Raw genomic sequence first — 18542 nt, forward strand, 5'->3', positions numbered from 1 at the left:
TTCATTTGGATTTGCATTTCCCTGATGGCTAAGGATGTCAAACATTTCTTCAAGAGCTTCTTGACCATTTGAGATTCCTTGGTTGAGAATTCTGTTTAGATCTGTCCCCCATTTTGTAGTTGGATTACTTTGTGATGCCTACTTTATATATGAAATTATTCCTCTGTCAGATGTGGAGTTGGTGAAAATCTTTTCCCATTCTGTAGGCTGATGTTTTGGAAGACCAAGACTTTTAACACATTGATCATTGGGAGATATTTAGCCCTGACATATAGCAGTGACCTTCAGAGTACCCAGTATCATAAAGATGGATCCAGGCACTAAAGAAACTACTTCAACAGCAGAGTCTCCACACTGCCTCATTCCTCACAACTCCTGATGTGAAATGGCTTTTGAGATGGCATTTTCTGTTACATTGTAGCGAACAGTGTCGTCATGAGTCAAAATGAGCTGAATTCTGTGGAGAATTGCAACTCCAAAATCCTAGTATGCTGCTCATGAAAATGAGGTCCATGTGGCTCAGTCTGGGAGACTAAAAGCTCAAGATCTGGCAGAGTCCTATTTGCTATGCTTCTGCTGAAAGCCTAACAGGAGATAATGTCATAGAAGGTTCAGGTATCAAATGAAGGGGTCCTATCTCTACACAGAAATATTAAATGATGACAAATCCCTTAGGCACTGTTAATTTGAATATGTTCCCATGGTCCCTTTGAGGGCATACCACCATCTGGCTTAAGGACCTAACACTAGGCTCTATTTTGTAAAGACCCACCGTCTCCCAAAGTTATCCAAGGATAAACTTTGAATACATGACATCTCAGGGGCAAGCTCAAACAATGTCTAAACCAAGGCTTGGGTTTTGCAGCCCTAAATCCTATCCAGGGAGGGTATTTCTGGCCCAAAACTTTCAAGTACATGTTTACTGTGAAGTTGCATGCAGGAATAACACAATGTGGGTACACTCTACGCTACGGACACACCCACCGTGTCATGGCAAAGGCTAATTTCTCAGGAGGAGTCATGCTGAATGCAGGACATGGTCCTCTGGGCATTCCCTGGGGTCAGAAATCCAAATGGCAGGCTGACAACTCACCAATGCCAAAAGGGCAGTAAGACACAACAACAGGAAGTTGCTGTTTTGAACCAGAATGCACTCTAGAGGCATCCATTTGACAGTTGGGACAGTGTGTGTTGAGTTTATAAGAAAAGGTCATAAGTATACCAAGCAGCTGTTCAAATGCCAGCTTTTACGTTCCAACTCCTTTCTGGCTTTTTAATAACGACCAGTTATACATCTTCCCTGTGTGCCTGGGACAGTCCTGTTTCCTACTTCCTAGCTAGCTTAGCCTCACACCTCTGCACTTCTATTCCATGAAAGAAAAATTGATGTCTATTGAGAAGTAAGTGACTTACCCAGAGCACACAACTCATGAAAGGTAGATAGAGCCAGGCTCTCTAGGGAAGTTTGACATCAGACACCGTGTAACTATTACCCTGTTCTGCCCGTCCTCAGATAAAGAACACAATGCTTCAAAAGCAGATCTCAGACCCATGTATGCATCAGGATCATTTGGGAAGCTTGATGGAGCCACACACTCCGGGGTTCATAGGAACACAAACATTCTATCTCCCTGACCAGAACCCACAAGAGTATCCTTGCGTGATTCTCGGCTGGTCCTTGGTTAGCAGGCTGTCGGACAACCTCAGCTGACCCATGTGTGCTTTGGCTTCATTTTAAAGGAGCATTTACAAGCAGCACACCACACTGAAGCATGTTAGTTAGTGTTGCAACCACAGGAACTCAGATTGCTGTCAGTGATAGAAGGACCTTTATCACACCTTCTGCAGCCTGGCAGAAGAAAAGACTCAGACACAGATCACACTCTTCCTTTCTCTTTTAAACTTCTGGCTTTACTCCTTTAGATCTATTTCTTCTCAAACATTTTGCTAGAGGTAGGAAGCCATCTCCTATGAAACTAGCAAGTATATTCCGTGTGCGTGTACACACACGCACACACACACACACACACACACACACACACACAGGCACGCACACATTGAAGTTTGCCGTGGAAATACCCAGTGAATAGATACAGAGGATGCAGTAGGAATCTTTGGGAGGCTGCACAGGGATCTAAGCCAGCAGGCAATTCCCCATCTCTTTTTCAGTGTGCTTGGTGGAATGAAGGGGGGGGGGGGGCTACAGGCAGAGAAGAGAGGAGAGGAAAGCCATGAGCAGGGGCCTACTTCCATGAGGCTTAAGATGGGAACTTCTACAGGCTAGTTTGGATATACACAGCAGGATAAAAGTCCCATGTCTCCCAGCCACTAGCTAAATCCATAGAGCTGACCAGACTATTCACTTCCTCCCCACCCCATGATCTCTAGGGGTGGCCACATGTGGGGCCACATGGAATTTACATTTGAATAAGTAGGACAGTCTTCATGACTCTTGTGTTTCTGTCAGGTTTGTAAAATAAATGCCATCTCTTGGCTAAAGATCCAGATCAATGGCAAAAGTGGGGAGGAGGGAGGAGAAGGTGGATGGCTCCTGCCTTTGTGGCTTTTGTGGGTGGCTTGATTTTGCTTTGGTGAATCTCCCTGTGAGTATTCCCTCTACTTCAATCTGGAGGGGGATTTTTCTGCTTAGAAGGATTTTTGTGGAAGCCTGTTTAGTTATTTGATTTTCTCTGTGTTGAGCTCTAAATTCTGATTTATCTATAGGTAATTTTTTTCTTGTCCCCTTTGGTTGATTTTAGGTACAATAGAATAAAGATAGATGTGTGACACGAAGTAAGGGGAGAGGCTAAGTGCTATCAGCACATCAGGAGCCTGGCAGACACCTAGAGTAAGAATGGCTAACCACTGTTTGAGATGTCGTCTGAGACTTATTCATCAGATCACCTCCAGAAAGAAGCTTGGGGTAACAAGGCTGGGAGAAACCGATTATTACCTAGAAACTATGGATGCTAGGAAACCATGTTAGGGGAAACACAGGAGGGGGTGTGGGTGAGGTGCTACAGTGGGAATAGGGCTTGAGGGTTCGATGCCAGCAGGTTGGAAAGGAAGAGAAACTCAGTGAGGAGTGCTCTAGTCACATTAACAATGAGTGCGGTATAGGTGTAGCACACCTCCAAATTCCAAGGCCAAAAATGTTCCCAATGTGCTGCAGGTGGAAAATTCTACTCTGTGACTCCTGTGATACGGTCCCAGTGAAAATGAAGATGCATTGAGAATATTGTATAAAATTACCTCAGGTTATGTGTCACAGAAAGCATGTGTGAGGAACGAAAATGGATTTTGTCTTTCCATGTGGGTTCCACCACAAGATATTTCGTTATTTATGCATATATTCCCAAATGAATAGAAAAGAAACCGGAAACATGATTCCAAGCACTTTGCGTGAGGGCTGCCCAGTTAACACAGGGAAGGTAAAAGTGGTCTGCTTCTGTGAGCTGGCCTGATCGTCACCTATGGCCTTACCACCTCATGTAACCAAAAGAGTAAAAGACAAATTCAGCTCTTTAATACCAAAAGACTTCAGAGAAGTCACTAGATACATATGTGTCCTGATGCATGCATGTACTGGTACATACATGTCCTGCTGCATAGATGTTCTGATACATACATGTCCTGATGCATTCATGTTCTGGTACATACATGTCCTGTGCATACATGTTCTGGTACATACATGTCCTGATGCATGCATGTACTGGTACATACATGTCCTATGCATACATGTTCTGATATATACATGTCCTGATGCATGCATGTACTGGTACATACATGTCCTGGTGCATACATGTTCTGATATATACATGCGCAATATCTTACAAAATACTGAGTTGCATCAAAGTCCATACTGCAACCTGCAACAGGTCTCTGCATACAGAAATCAGCATATGAATACGCAGTGCACAAAAACATCTCCCAACAGGAACCTAAATGCCATTGTAAGCATGCCTTTTGTTTTTGTTTTTTGATTTCTCACCAATATTTTACAACATCTCATGCACATCTAAATCAACAAATCATCATTCTCTATTGTCTCCAAATCACTGAATTTCATTTTTATAGTAAATCTTTCTATATGCATACTCACATCTTACTATTTATTTCAGCAATTATATTGAAATAATTTTAATTCAATTATTTGAATGAAGTGAAATTACTTGTGGTTCTTTATTGAAGTTGTACACTTTAATTATATAAAATACCCCCTTAAAGTAATACCTTACTGAACATGCCCCCAGATTAATATGTCCATTGCTCTGATTATGATGACCTTTGGCTCCAAGGACTGTAATGGCCCCCATTGCATAGTGACTTAAATTGGTGAACCCCACCCTAGCATTTAGGTCCCCTCACATCAGACTGTCTTTTGATCTCTTAGGATTCTCTGAGTACTCAGTACATACCTGACTACCTGAGGTATCTCTGCCCTATGCGTGTTCTTTTGTCTGACTGCAAACTGAAATACCCTGCAGGGTTTTTTTGTTTGTTTGTTTGTTTGTTTGTTTGTTTGTTTGTTTTTCTTGTTTTACCCTGAAGTTTTAAGCCCCTCTCTCAGCACAGGTTCATTTTCCAGAATTATGGAATCCTTACTTATTTTTTTCACTCCACCCCTGCCCAGCTTTTCTCTATCAATACCTTTGTTTTAAATTTTGTCTTTAAATGAACAATCCACACTGAAATATGATACTGTTTGGTAAACTGGAGTGAATCACACACATAAATTTGGTGAAAATACACATGAGAATGTCCTCGGGTGAGGTAAGTCTTAAGGCAAAGTGCTAAAGGTCAGAGTTTCTTGTTTGTGGGAGGAACCGGGCTGAAGAGCGCAGACAGACCAGCTTTGTTATTTGTGTCTCCCGGGTGTGTCCGGGGTATGCACTCTGCTCTTCAGAAACCAGATAAGAATGAAAGGTCAAGAAGTGAGGCCTGGTCCTTTGCTGAACTGTGTTCCAAAGCTCTCCAAGCTACCTCCACCCCTCTGGGGATACTGAAGAAGCTCAGTAGTCAGGGTGGTATAGGACAGGAAGATAGATCCACTCGGTCTACAGCATTAGCATGGCGCCATCTTCTCTGAAACGTCAGGATGGTGGGAGGACAAGAGATGAGCTTTACCCTCCCACTGAATGAGGCCAGAGTTTGGTGAGGCTGTAACTTTAAAGGGATTCATGCATCAGAGGAACATTGGAGGTTTCCAGACTTCCTGAATTCAGTCTTGTTTAGTAGTGGGTTTATGCATGTTCGTGTCATGAGTTACTGTCTCTGGGCTTGAGTAAGACCTCATAGAGCCGTTTTCTGCCTTGCTTTTGGGTCCCACCCATTCCAGTTGCTGCCTATACGCTGCAAAATGCAGTCCGAACCCACACCTCTAAAGTAGAGATCTACCCAAAGCCTGAAGGGTAGCTGCTTTCAAGTTAATTATCATCCTTCTTTCTTTTCCAGGCAGTGCTGAGCCCTCTCATAGCCATCGCGTTGAAAATATCCCAGATTCACGAGAGAACTGGCCGGAGAGGACCCACCGTCATCACCTGAGCACAGGGCGGCAGAGCACCCCAGAGATGCTTCACCGGGCCTTCTTGCTTCCTGTTTGTGCCTCTTAGGACTTTGGGGAAGAAAAGCTCTTTTGCTGTTGGGGTGGGGGTGGGGGAGTAAAAGGAGGGTGGGAATGGGGCAGGGGAAGTACCCCTTTTGATTTGATTTGCCCAGCTCTTCCAAATGCAGCAGGGTCTTTAGTTGTCTGCCAGAGTTTCACTACTGTTCAATAGTTGGATTTCGTCATTTTGACACACCAAAGCACTTCTCTTTTTGAGAAAGATAGATGGCCTAGGGAGCTATTCATCACAGCCCCTGTATATTTCTGGGTGTCTTGTGAGAAAAGATTCTGAGAGACAGGAGAGAGAGAGAGAGAGAGAGAGAGAGAGAGAGAGAGAGAGAGAGAGAGAGAGAGAGAGTCTAAGGGTTTTGGGTGGGCAGAAGACTTCAACATAGATTTGTATCCTTACTCAGATCTCCCATGGTGAAAGGTTTAGAGCTTCTAGGAGGCAGCCCCCTCCCACTAGCCATCCAATGGCCACGCTCCCCAGCCTGCCAACATCTCTGCACCACCTCTCTTACTTTTCTAGGGTTTTTTATCATTCACAGTGACACACCTCCACCAAGACATATCAAAGGGCGTTTTCCTTTCTTTTATTGTGCATGTAGTATTTCATTTAGCTACCAAGCTGGCCACGTCTGAGACGAGAGAGGTGGGTTATCACAACTGACTTCCTTTGCCTGAGGGAGAGACCTGGCAGTTCCAGCAGGCACGTGAACTAGGGCAGAGTCCTCAGCCAGGCACGGGATGTGTTTGCTTATGTGTGTCTCCCTTGGGAACTGCAGGTTTGCTTAGCACACCATGTGAGGAGGTGACCTAGTGCCCCTTCATTGTTCGGCAAGTCAGTGCCCCAAGGAAACCTTCCCAGAAAGGTGTTTGTTTCCTTTTTTTCTTCCTGTGCTTCTGTCAAAAACTTTCTAGGACATTTAGTAGCCAATAAAACAAAATTTCCTTATTCTAACCTCTATACAAGATTGCGGGCCTCGGCTCCTTTGTGCCTCTTGCCACTTTGCAATTCCAGCGGTGGCCGCCTGCCCTGATAAGTCAGACCAGAACACCGCACTGCTGTTCGTCCTGATGACTTGGCAAACGATTCTAAAAGTAGGACAGGGGCAAAAAACAGAATCGCTCAAAATCAGTTTGGGGAATCAACAAAGATTAAAATGGCATCTAGCTACTCACCATAACATGGTTTACTTCTGAATACCAGGAAGGTGGCTTTTAGTGGAGATTTCTGTTTTTTTTTTTTTAAGTTATAAAAAGTATGTCACGAAGGGAAAACTTTTGCCTGTGTCTTTAATTCCCATTATCTCTGGAGTAAAGTTCCCTGAGACTGTCCACTCATTCGCTGTGGCGACGCTGTCTGTGTGATCTCACAGACCCCTCTGCATATCAACTCTAACCAGGCAAGTCATCTCTAGCTTTTAAGTTCAAGTTATTATACTCAATCATTCTGTTAGGGTTTTTTTTTTTTTTTTAATGTGTGTGTGTAGTAGCCCAGTTTATAATCACTTATTTGCTTGCTCATTCATTCATGCATTCAGTAAACACTGATGTAGCAGGAAAATGGTTGAAGTTATTCTTGCTCTTAGAAATTTACAATTTTGGGAGAGTGGGCTGTGACAAAAACCCAGAAGTATTTGAGGAGAAATACATGTTATGTAGACGTGCAGGCATGAGCTATGGGGACATACAGAGAACAACTGACTCAGAAATCGTGGGACACCTGGAACAGGACACTTTTCTTAAAGGAGTGGGGCTTCTTGGGGTCCATAAGCATTTATATAATTTGCCAGAGAAACGGAAGCAGCAAGACAAAGGGTTAGTCAGGACTCACAGAAGAGATTGGAGCCACAGTTGGTGTGGTGGGTGACATTCAGGCAGACACAGGATATGACATCAAGGGCAGCCAATCTGAGCAGCCACTGTTTCCTTTCAGTTAAATTAACAAACAATAGTTCTCTCTCAGTGACTCTAGGACATGGCCTGTCTTTGGAGCCTCTCAAGTTCACATTGCTGAGGAATTATTTCTGCCTCAACCCAAGATTGCATGTGGGTATTCTTGCCTTATTGTCATGTGAGATGGAAGCCAGCAACACTCTCTTCCCTACATGACGGGGCACTTGTCAAAGATGGAGGAGGGTCGTTGAGAAGGCTGGAGGGTGATTGAAGACATTACTGCAGAAGCCTAACAGTGGGCTTGAGTTCTGTCCTCAGAATCTAGATAAAGGTAGAGAGACCTCACTCCAAGGACTTGTCCTCTGACCTTCATATGTGTACCCCCCCACACACATACAATATTACTTTTAAATAAGAACGAGCAGCATGAGACATATAAGAGTTTTGTGGGAACTGGCACAGTCACAGAGGAGGCTATGGTTAAAGTAAAGTAACTATTAGGGATACTCTGGTGATCGTCTAGCAATATATACCTCTGGAAAGTGGCAAGTCACCATCACATACACACACACATGTATATATAGTGGTTCTTTACCAGGACGTCATTCCATGCATCTAGGAGATTTGAAAATGTGTACGTATATTATAATGCCAGGGAGGCATTTTTAGGAAGAACTAAGGTATTAAATACTGTGCCTACCAGACGTCAGCCATTCCTCCAAAACAAGAGGTTTCTTTGTTTCATCCAGGATTATTGAACTTCTTCATCATCCTTTAAAGGGGAGGGGAGCGTGAGTATGAAGATGTCTCAGATAATAAATTGTCTCAAAAAGTATTGACCTCTGGCTTTCACATGTATGTGTACACATGCATTCACGCATAAGGGTAGCCATTTTTAAAGAGACAACATAAAGTCTTACTGTTCCATGAGCAGAATATATCCTTTATATCTGCAGGTCATGAGTGTCTTCACATAAGAAGTTTTAGATTGATGGCCATCCTTGATAGAGCCCTGAGCTAGAGTTGGCCACACTTAATCACAGCAAGAACAAGTGTATCAGGGCATTGTTGGGCTACCCATAGGTCAATATAAGGCTTGAGATACTTAGTGGCCAGATCCATGAGCTATGGCCAATGTAGAGGATGAGAAGCACTGTGGATAATGAAAGTAAGATGACCCCATGCCCATGGCTAGTAAATCAGTGTTTGGACCATCAACAGTTACGAACGGCAAGAGATTATCTGAGGCGGCAGAGCTTAACAGAATGTCCGTTCCACTTTAACCAGCTGGAAGCTTTACCAGAAGAAACATCCCACACAGTTGACAGCTCACTAGTGTGTAGCCCTGGGTTGTCATGGAACTTTATAGAGCACGGCGAAGACATGGGTTACAAATGCGTGATCTCTCTTCTTTCTACTTCTTCCCGCACCACCATGTAGGGATCTTGAATGATGCTTCACCAAAAACAATGCACTTAAGAAAATGTTGACAGACAAACAGATGTACCAGTAAAAGCAGCTGTAGGTTGTTTTTTAGGAGAGGTTAAGACAGAGCCCAGTACAACTCAGATAAGTAAGGACCCAGCCAGCATCTTGTCCTCTCTACTGACCTTGCCATCCTGTTCTTCTAGGTGCTGGGGGCAATGACTTAAACTTGATCAACACAAAACTATCAACTGGGGCGTGGGTATCCTTCTCGGTGGAGATGAGGAAGAGAAACAATCTCTGCCATGGAGACTTTGTTCTCCTCATTGTCTCATAGTCCGAATGCTCACCGTAGTATCCATGGAACCATGGCTCCCAACCCAGCAGCATTGTATTTGATCACACACCTGAGAAAGAATGAAGATGCCAGAGCTCCTTTCCTGGAGAGCATCCTTTAGGGGTTAAGTTATCATTCATTACGGTAGCACACATTGGTTTGACTTACCCACTGGATTCTAGTTGGTGGGATTCTAAAAGACACGATTGCTTTGCATAATAGCCAGGTTCTTGACTCTTGAGTCAGAAAACATGTATTTTAGAAACATGTGGTGGAATATGAATTGGTGCTGTTATTTTTGTTTGTTTTTCTTTTTCCCTTTGTTCCTCCTTCCCTTTGTTTCTTTACAAGAGTTTTAAGTAACCTAGGCTGGCTTACTCTGTATCCAAGGCTGACTTTGACCTTCTGATCCTCAAGCTTCTACTTGGCAAGCGCTTGGGTTGCAGGTGTGTGCCAGCATGCCTGTCCTTACTGTGTGCCAGCATGCCTGTCCTTACTGTGTGCCAGCATACCTGTCTTGTCTTTAGTGTTCTTTTAAAAAGGAACCAACAACTGCTGTCAGAGAAGCCTGGTTTTTGGAGATATGCACTCCTCTTTACACTGTGGAGAATGTCACTATGACTCATGTTCCTCTACTGACTTGTTTTGTGATTCAAAAGGTGACACAAAAGGGGGAGGGGAAGGAAAGGGAGGGGATGGCCGGTAGGCTCAGTGGGTAGGCTCATTTGCTGTGAGAGCAGGAGGAGTTAGTTTAAATCCTCACTAATCCCAGGAAGATCCCTGAAAACTCACTTGCCAGCCAGCCTACCTGAAACTGAAGCCCCTGACCACCCTGTGCATGTGCACACACAAGCACTTATATACATGCACACGTATGTACAACACATACCCCACAAAATAAATTTCAAGAAGACTCCTCATACAAAATTTAATGCCTTAAAGAGACTAACAAAATTTATGCAAACCGAGCTGAACAATTGTTTTAGCCCACCCCCAGTTGTACAAAAACCATTTATTCTGTGTGCAAATCTGGCTAGAAGTTCAATTATGCTGGTCAATCAGATCCATAAGGAAAATTGCCCTGTAGAAGGATGAAAAGAAATGACAAGCTAGGAGTAATAAACTGCTAATAAACTTTCCTGCTAAACAACCACCGGTGGTCTTCCTATTGAGCCATTCCCTTGTCGTGGATTCAAAGGAGAGAGAAAGGTGTGCATCATGGACTAGGACATTGCTCATTATTTAGCATCATGTGTTGATCAGGATGTTCACAACCTGTGTACTCAGCACTAACAGGGAATGGGAAACTGTGGACAGCCAGTCCCACCTTGTTGACTCTCTTTCTTGACAGCTTCATCCTTCCCTGTTAGTTATCAAAGACTCAGCTGTGCCCGTCATCATGGCTGTTCTCAGAATGATGTGGGAAAACTACACTATGAGGGCCCAGCTCACAGGCAGGAAGCGAGGCTGACATATTTTAACTGAGAAGCCCAATAAACCTAAAGCCACCCAGATTTCTCCTTCAAGGGTGGAAGATACTGCAATGACCCAGAACATCTCTTTCTGTTAAGGATCACTTCTGAGATGGCGACAGCACAATCTAGCTGTGCCCTGAAAGGAGGAGAGAAAGACACAGCTAGCCTAACACAAAAGTACAGAGTAACTTCCCTGGCATCCTTTGGGTTCTTCCCCTTCCTTCAGGCCCCTGTTTTATTGAACACGTTTCCTGAAGTCATGGAGCCTCCTTTGATACATTGTGAAAATAGGAGTGGTCATAGCCCTCACCTTGCAAAGATGGAGTGGGGGTTAAATAATATGCGGGGGAGAGTTAGTTGGACCTGCTTCTTGAAACACATGCCATAACTATTAGATATCAACACAGACACCTCAGTTGGTAGAGAAAGAATTTGAGGCCAGGAGATGAAGATCTCCATCCATGTTCAAATGTCTCATCCTGAGTGTCCTGCCGGAGTCCTTCCACCAACATGTTCTCTGATTTTAAAAACACCCACAAAGAAAGCAAAACCAAGGAGGGACCACTGGGGTAAGTCTAGTACTCTATCTAGAGACACGAAAAACATCCTAGTAATAGAGATATGGCCTTATAGGTTTTAATACTCACATTCTGAATTTGGCGGCAGTGTGGGGGGGGGTTGCATCTTTGAAAACTACATATAAACATTTTTTAAAACGTCACAAGGTTTGTAGCAAGTTGTATATTAACATCATCTTTGATTCTCTGTATCATGAGTTATTCTGTCTAGTCAACTTGAATCTATAAGAATTCCTGTGTGCTTATATAAAGTCCTCTTTAAGAAATATGTTGTGTTTGAACCATTTGAAAGCAAATGTTATAGTCTTTTTCTTTTATATAGAAAAATCCCCCACACATAATTAAAATACAATGATACAAAATAGTATTCCTTAGGTTCCTAGGGCATCTCCCATGGTGTGTGTGTGAGCAATGGTGTCATTCAGGTGACATTCAGTGGGGTAACTCCAGGGTTGCCTCCCAGACACCTTTTCCTTTGATTCTTTGCACACAGCGTGTGAAGGGCTATGGCATCCCAGCTACAGCAAACACACTTCCAGGCACAGGCTGAGGTGATGAGGCTAGGAAGGAGGCAGAGGGCACCTTCTCCGCAGCCTAAGGCTCATCTAGGTTGGGCTTTGTGGGACTTTTCTGCACCCACTTCCTGTTGGTGGCTATCCTCTTCTTGAACCCCATGCTGTACTGGAAAAGCAAAACTTGAGTTCCTGGAACCCATGGTGGCCTTGCTCTGGTGCAGAGTGGCAGAGCAACTTCCCCATCCCTGGCCAGCCTCTCTTCTCAGTAGCTGGTGAGTTCTGAGAGCTGGAGAGCAGGGGTGTCTTAAGCACTGTGCTTGGCTCCTCCGAATCCTGTGCCTTCACTATCAGCTGTGATCTCCTGGTAGGGTGGCGGGGCCTCTGGTTGTGCTTTGTTCGGGTTGTTTTCCTCTTCGAGTTCAAGGCTTGTCTCTGAATACAGAGGGGGAGGGAATCCCAGGAGTCCTCTGCCTGTAGAGCAGGCCTGTTTCCCAACATCTAGGCTCTCTTCATAAGCTGGGGGGTAAAAGTCAGGCCTGTGGGATGAAACGTCACAAATGTGCATGCGTTATTTAGCCCTTGGTGGTGAGGAAGCATATGTCTGCCTCTCTCAACTTACACCGTGTGAAGCTAAACTGCTGAGAAAGAGTCTGAAACAGATGTACATTGCTGACATCACCCGTTTCTAAAAACGGCACATCTTTCCAGAAGAACCCCCTGACAGCCATAGCAGGTCCTCCTGTTCCAGACAGCATTCCAGGTGATTCCACCTTGCTTGCTCTTTCGGTCAGTGTACCAACCTTATCAGCTTTAGGTGACACAGGGACGTTGGCCATGTCCCCCCTCTCTTTAGTGGTACTCAATCCTTGTTACCTTCCACACACACCATCTTCTACTCCACTTCTCTCAAAATAGTGAATGGAAAGCGTTCATCACATGCAAGTCCAGGACAGAATAAATGTTGCCACTCTCTCCTGACACACTTTCAAGTCCTGGCCAGCTAGTTTCCGAGAAAATATAGGAAGCATACTCTGGTTGCAAATGGTATCAGCTGAGAGTTTTGTTGGGCTTTCTCCTGCAGGATAGCAATGCCAGCCTGCCCAGGGTAAAGAGCCATTCACCCAGCTGATGGGCATGTTGGTCATCTTGCTCATCTAACTAATTTCTAAATGCTTCATCATGAATGAAGGTGGGGGTGTGGCAAGTGGAAGGGAAACGGGGTGAGCCTACATGAGTTGTGTATTTATAGAGGTAATCTATCAGTGCCAAGGGGAGTGTTTGTGGAGGGTAACCACAACAGAGCAGGGCCTGCCATTTGTAGCCACAGTTCCACTCCAAATATCACAAAGCCAAGAGCTAAATAGCTGAAGGAGCTGTCTACTGTACAATGTAAGTCTTGACCTTTCCCAAGAATAGCCGAGGTTGAGTCATGGGGACAAGAAAGGTGAGACACTCCCTGGAACCACTTGAGAGATTCCCATGAATCCCGTCAGTAGAGGAACACTCACTTGGATGTCTCTGCCCAACTACCCATTTTGAGTGCAAAGCTCTTGGAATATGAAAAATGATCAGGTTGACTCTGTGGGCTGAGCATCTCATGATGCAGCAGGAAGGGTCAGTGAGGGATGAAAAGCTCTCCATGACTTACTTTTGATTACTCCAGACAAGGGAATATATGAATGAATTGGTAAATTTTAGATGCATCATTTGCTGTTAGCAAGAACTCACAAGCATACACACACGCATATACAACATGCAAAAACAAACATATAAATACATATGTATACATGAACACATAGACACACACAAAACCAAGCACACAAGCACATGCACAAGCATACACACACAAGGACATATACAAACATGCACATACAAACACATGCATGTACACACATGCAACACACACACAAATATACACACATGCACACACAAAAACATAAACATACACACACACAATAACTCTAGACGTATCTTCTAAATATCACTCACTCTGTTATCTTAATTTAAGATGAAACCCAAAGAATCCCTAGTTAATCTAACTGACCTTGGAAATGGGTTCTGATTGTTGTTTCTGGTGTGGTGGATGCTAACAATGTGTCCTCTCACAGTCTTTATTAATCAAAGTACACAGGATAATCAAAACCGTTTATGATATTCCTACTTTTGCATGAAAGAACACAAAAGGACTTACGGCTTCTTACATCCTATACCTTACGACACCCTATACCTTAAGAATGATGTTGTTGTATTTGAACAAGAATCAGAAGATCAGTGCTAAGATAACCAACCACAAGGTCACCTGAATCTTTGTCCCCCTCCCTTTGGGTGAAATATAAACAACATATGTTACTTGTGGGGGCATTAGTGGTATTAGTGATATAATATTGCTGTAAAAACAATCCCTAGAACTTTTGTAACCAGGTTATAGGGACCATCAATCATCACCTGCCTTTAACTAAAATTACCTCCCCAAAGTGGGAAGAACCCAGGGATGGTGCCCCTTAATTTGTTTTATGTGAATTTTTACTGTGGGGATGAGGATCTTACCTAAGAGAACTCCCTTTTACCTCATTGTTACCCCCAAAGGCAGCCCTGCTCCCCCATGCACAACATTCCCAAGCAGAGTGCCCAGTGGTGGGACTTCCATTCCAGCTGTCTAGCCTCCTGTAAGTGGATCCACTATGGGGTTGTGTTTCACTCCCCTTCCCACACTGTGACCCCTCCGCCCTTCTCATGCCCTCTGGTGCTCAGCACGTACCTGTCTACAGTGGCCAGGGGCACGTCCTGGAAAGCCAGGTGCTGTCTGAGCACATGGTTGAACATCTCTTTGTTTTCAGTTGCTTGGCGGTAGGTGCCCCAGAAAATTCCACTCAGAAGGATCACAAACCCTGTAGGCAGAAGCACATAGGCCACAACCAGGTTCCTCGGGGAGTGAAAGATGGAGTTGGAGAGGAAAAAGCCGCCCAAGCAGATCATCAGGAAGCCCGTGAGGAGGGAGAGGGCGCACAGAATCAGCCCTGTCCTGTTCTGCATCCTTCTTCTTGGGAGCCTGTCTGACCCCGCCACTCCCCTGCTTCCAGACCTGCTGGGGAAGTGCACTCAACTAGGCAGGTCACAGCCTTATACTTAGGAACAAATGGCCTTTGAACAATTAAATGAAGCAGGCACCGGGAAGCTATTCATTAACCACTGAAAGTTACTGTAATATCCTCCGGGGGGGGGGGGGGACCTAGAAACATAACATTGTGTCCTCCAGGAAGGGGAGGTTGCACGTAGCCAGTACGTTCCTGGTTGGTGGGTGGGACCTCGGCTGCTCCCAGGTACTGGAGGAGAGGTCCGGATCCTTTTGATTATGAAGGCACTGGTCTCTTAACCCTCACTGTAGGGAAGTCTGCACTGAAAGTTAGAGAAGTTAGCGTCTCTCCATATACCGGTGCTCACTGTTTGGCAAACAGTCCTTCCCCGATTTCATTTTCTCTTTCCGCACTAAAAGGACATTTTGCCAAGGCTTAGTGCTCTCTCTTGCCTATGTCCTTCATTGTCCCAATACTCTGATACTGGGACAGTTCCATGGGAGCAGGCAAGGAAGTGATCTCTCTGTTGACAGAAGAGAATTCCAGGAGGAGAAGGAGTATCCTGGCGGGGAGGCACCCGGTGTAATAACTGCAGTTTGTATTCTGCTCCCGAATCCTTCCCGTCGGTGGAGTGCAGATGTTGTAACCCACCGTCCACTCTGGCTAACAGGTGCTGGTTAAGTATTTATCCTATATGCCTATATGGCTTTTGAGCGGGCCACCATTCCTGGTTCATTATACATGCTTCACCCAAGTCTCTTCCTGCTCAAAAAAAAAAAAAAAAAAAAAAAAAAAAAAAAAAAAAGATCCACAGGCATTTGACCTTAGGGCATTCACCCTTAAAGCTATCATGTACACCAAGAAAGTACATGTCATACATTCCTCCTATTACACCCTACTCTCTGTCCCTGACAGTGTCACAGGGGACAGCAGCAGATGAAAGGCTCTGAAAAATCTGAACGCTTCCCCCTAAAATATGTCTTAGGTAAAAGTGTATCTCAGCCGATGCAGCCGAACCACGTCCCTCGCCCTCTTCCCTACATCTCTGCTCTGTGTGCCCAGTCCCTAGGAATGTCGTTAGAGCTCCCTTATGCACTCGGCCTGAAATTTGTTTCTTTCATGGCATCGAGAGAGCACGTGGGGGAGAATCTTCAGCATCTGAATGAAGCACAGTGGAGAGAAAAGGCCACCGTGGGAATACAAAGTGTCTAGGGATCATCTGTCCTTCATGGCAATCAAGGAAACTCAGTGGCCTTGAAGCTCCTGGGGGTGTTGTGTTCATTAGTAAATGTTTACATTTAAGTAGCCACATGTTCCCTAGCCTCTTCAAAGTTCCAAAAATGATCAAGTAAAAACATTTCAAGAACTAAAACAGTGGTGAAATACCATACTCTGAGAGGACTCATCTCATCTTACTCCTTGGGCATCTAAGAGGAGCAGAAGAAACCTGAACAGAAAAGTTGTAATGACAGAAAAGAGCAGCATCCATATCTTCAGAGCTGAAAAGAATGCATTAGGCTCAGCAAACACCAGGACGCTTTCTTAGGGGTCACTTCCGGGGACCTTTGGTCCTTTGGCCGAGCTCTCTGGCTTTACCCTGCCTTCTGGAGCTGTCTCCTTTGCAGACCACTGTCTACTTTGTCTGTTTGTTCATACCCTCCGCTGACCACAGAATGGGGGACCACTGATTGGGAAACTGCAGATTGGGGAGGAGGATTTTTATGCCCACAGAGGGCACCTGGGGCTGGTCAGGAAATGGGTCCTTTGGATGGCATGCCTGTACCCATGAGAACAACTCTAAAAACCTGTGAAATCAAACCTTGTTCCTCCATCCCTGACTTTTGTTTCCTCTGTAAGAGACACATAGAAGATACCTAACCTTTAACTCAATCTACTTCTGCCTTGCTTCCTAAAAATCCAGTGATCAGTGAAACTGTGTGACAGTTGTATAAACTTACAGTATGACCGCTGAAGGGCTGGCTCTCTAACAGGCCCAAGCACTGCAAACATGGTGTCAGTAGGTTCTGCCTTCTCCTCTTCCCTCTCCCTTGTCAAACCATTGGACCACATTCCTAAAGCTACTCACCAAGGTTTGTTCCCTTATTTGGCTACAACCTCCAAGGTCCAGCTATGAAAACATGAAGGTACAGAAGTCAAAATTCATTATTTGGCTATACTGGCTAACATGCCCATTCAGATTAATAACTCATCCTAACACCACTGGCTCTCCTTTTTTCTCCTTTAAAACCACTCCTGCCTAGACACCTGCTGCTGCCTTTGCCCAATCCACAGGCAGTAGCCCCTCTTTCCACCTGTCCCCTCTGGGGTAATAAAATCTCTTTTGTGCTGAGAATCTGGTGTCTGGATGTGTTCTGTGCTGACTCCAAGGCTCCTTCAACCACTCTGTGGTATGGTTAAGGGGAAGGTTTTTATTGTAGGTGAGAGGAGAGAGAGAGAGAGAGAGAGAGAGAGAGAGAGAGAGAGAGAGAGAGAGAGAGAGAGAGAGAGAGAGAACATCAAAGTTAGCAGGGTTATAAGGAGAATGAGTAGCTGTGAGGAGGAAAGGCCAGGAGCTGAAGGGAGTTTGGGGGAGGAGGTGAGAAGGACTGGAATGCTGACATGAACCCCAAAATGTATAACAGGTACTGAGGGAGCCTGGAGGCCAGCACTCTGGTTTCCTAACAGGCACCATAGAGAACCATTTGTCCCTTCTGCCTGTGCTAAGGGAAATGGCTCCTTTGGTAGGGAGGAACCAGCTTTTCAAGTTCCCGGGGAGCACAGGCTGTTTTCCAACCACCAGAAACCCTCCTATAGTCTAGACTGAGTTCACTTCTGGATATCTGGACTGCCTTTTGGATTTGGGGGATCTAGAGTTTCATTTTAACCTAACAACAATAGCATACTATTTGGCCCTCAGCCAAACATTTTAAAGATATTAGATGGCTTTCAACAATGTTCCTTTGAGCTTGACAGTCCCATGAGCACTGTTCTGGACACTGTGTGCGGCCTGAGTTCCAGGCACTGTCCCGTCTCCAGGTTCACATTAGAATACCCTGGAAATTGACTTTTTCATTCACATTCTGTAGCGCAGTCAGGGCCTTAGGACACAGCCCAGTCCTCTACACCCAGGTTTCTGTTTCCAGAATGCACTGGCCACTGTCTTCCAAACAGGCCTGTGGTAACTTCGAAGCAGCTGGCGACTTGTAGAGGCTGTGCTATGTGAAAAGGCCTGGTGCCAACCACGGGAGAAAGACGTCTTAAGGTCACCTGGGTTCAGGAAGCCAGGCTCTGCAGGAGGTGAAGAAGGCAGCAAGCTCTTAACCGGAGATGGCTCCAGGTCTGACCTCATGGTGCTGATTACTAAGTGGTTTCTGGATTAGCCTTTCACACTTGAGGGTTCACTGAGCACTGCTCACTTCCTCCTTCTTGTTTTCTTTGCTTTTAAACCTTTGCCTCTGCCTCCCTCCTTCCTTCTCCCACTCAGGAGAAGATTAAAATGAAGTGAGCTTTTGAGATTGGCTAAGGACAGGAAATTCCTAGCATGGGAAGGGGGCAACCGTTCAATCACCCACTGTTAGACAGCAGGTCACCCAGACAGATGGGGTCCCCATGTTTGTGGGGTTGTAGGCCAAAC

At 44.9% G+C, this 18542-nt stretch overlaps 2 protein-coding genes across 2 annotated transcripts in view; one reads left to right on the forward strand and one right to left on the reverse strand.

The window, feature by feature from the left end:
• PGM5 (phosphoglucomutase 5) overlaps positions 1–5613 on the forward strand; it is a 180047-nt gene extending 174434 nt beyond the window's left edge. The window contains exon 11 of the mRNA XM_080913148.1: positions 5455–5613. Coding sequence (XP_080769274.1) covers positions 5455–5544 — 90 coding nt within the window. The 3' untranslated portion in view covers positions 5545–5613. The remainder of the gene's footprint in view (positions 1–5454) is intronic.
• A 4404-nt stretch (positions 5614–10017) lies between these two features.
• Positions 10018–14867, reverse strand: TMEM252 (transmembrane protein 252; the record flags this gene model as incomplete). The annotated part of the gene is made up of 2 exons (XM_080913328.1): positions 10018–12370; positions 14593–14867. 2 exons carry the CDS (start codon positions 14865–14867, stop codon positions 12139–12141), a joined length of 507 nt encoding a protein of 168 aa, XP_080769454.1. The 3' UTR covers positions 10018–12138.
• Between the last annotated feature and the right edge of the window lie 3675 nt (positions 14868–18542).

The sequence above is a fragment of the Micromys minutus genome, assembly GCF_963924665.1.
Source record: "Micromys minutus genome assembly, chromosome: 2".
NCBI lineage: Eukaryota > Metazoa > Chordata > Mammalia > Rodentia > Muridae > Micromys > Micromys minutus.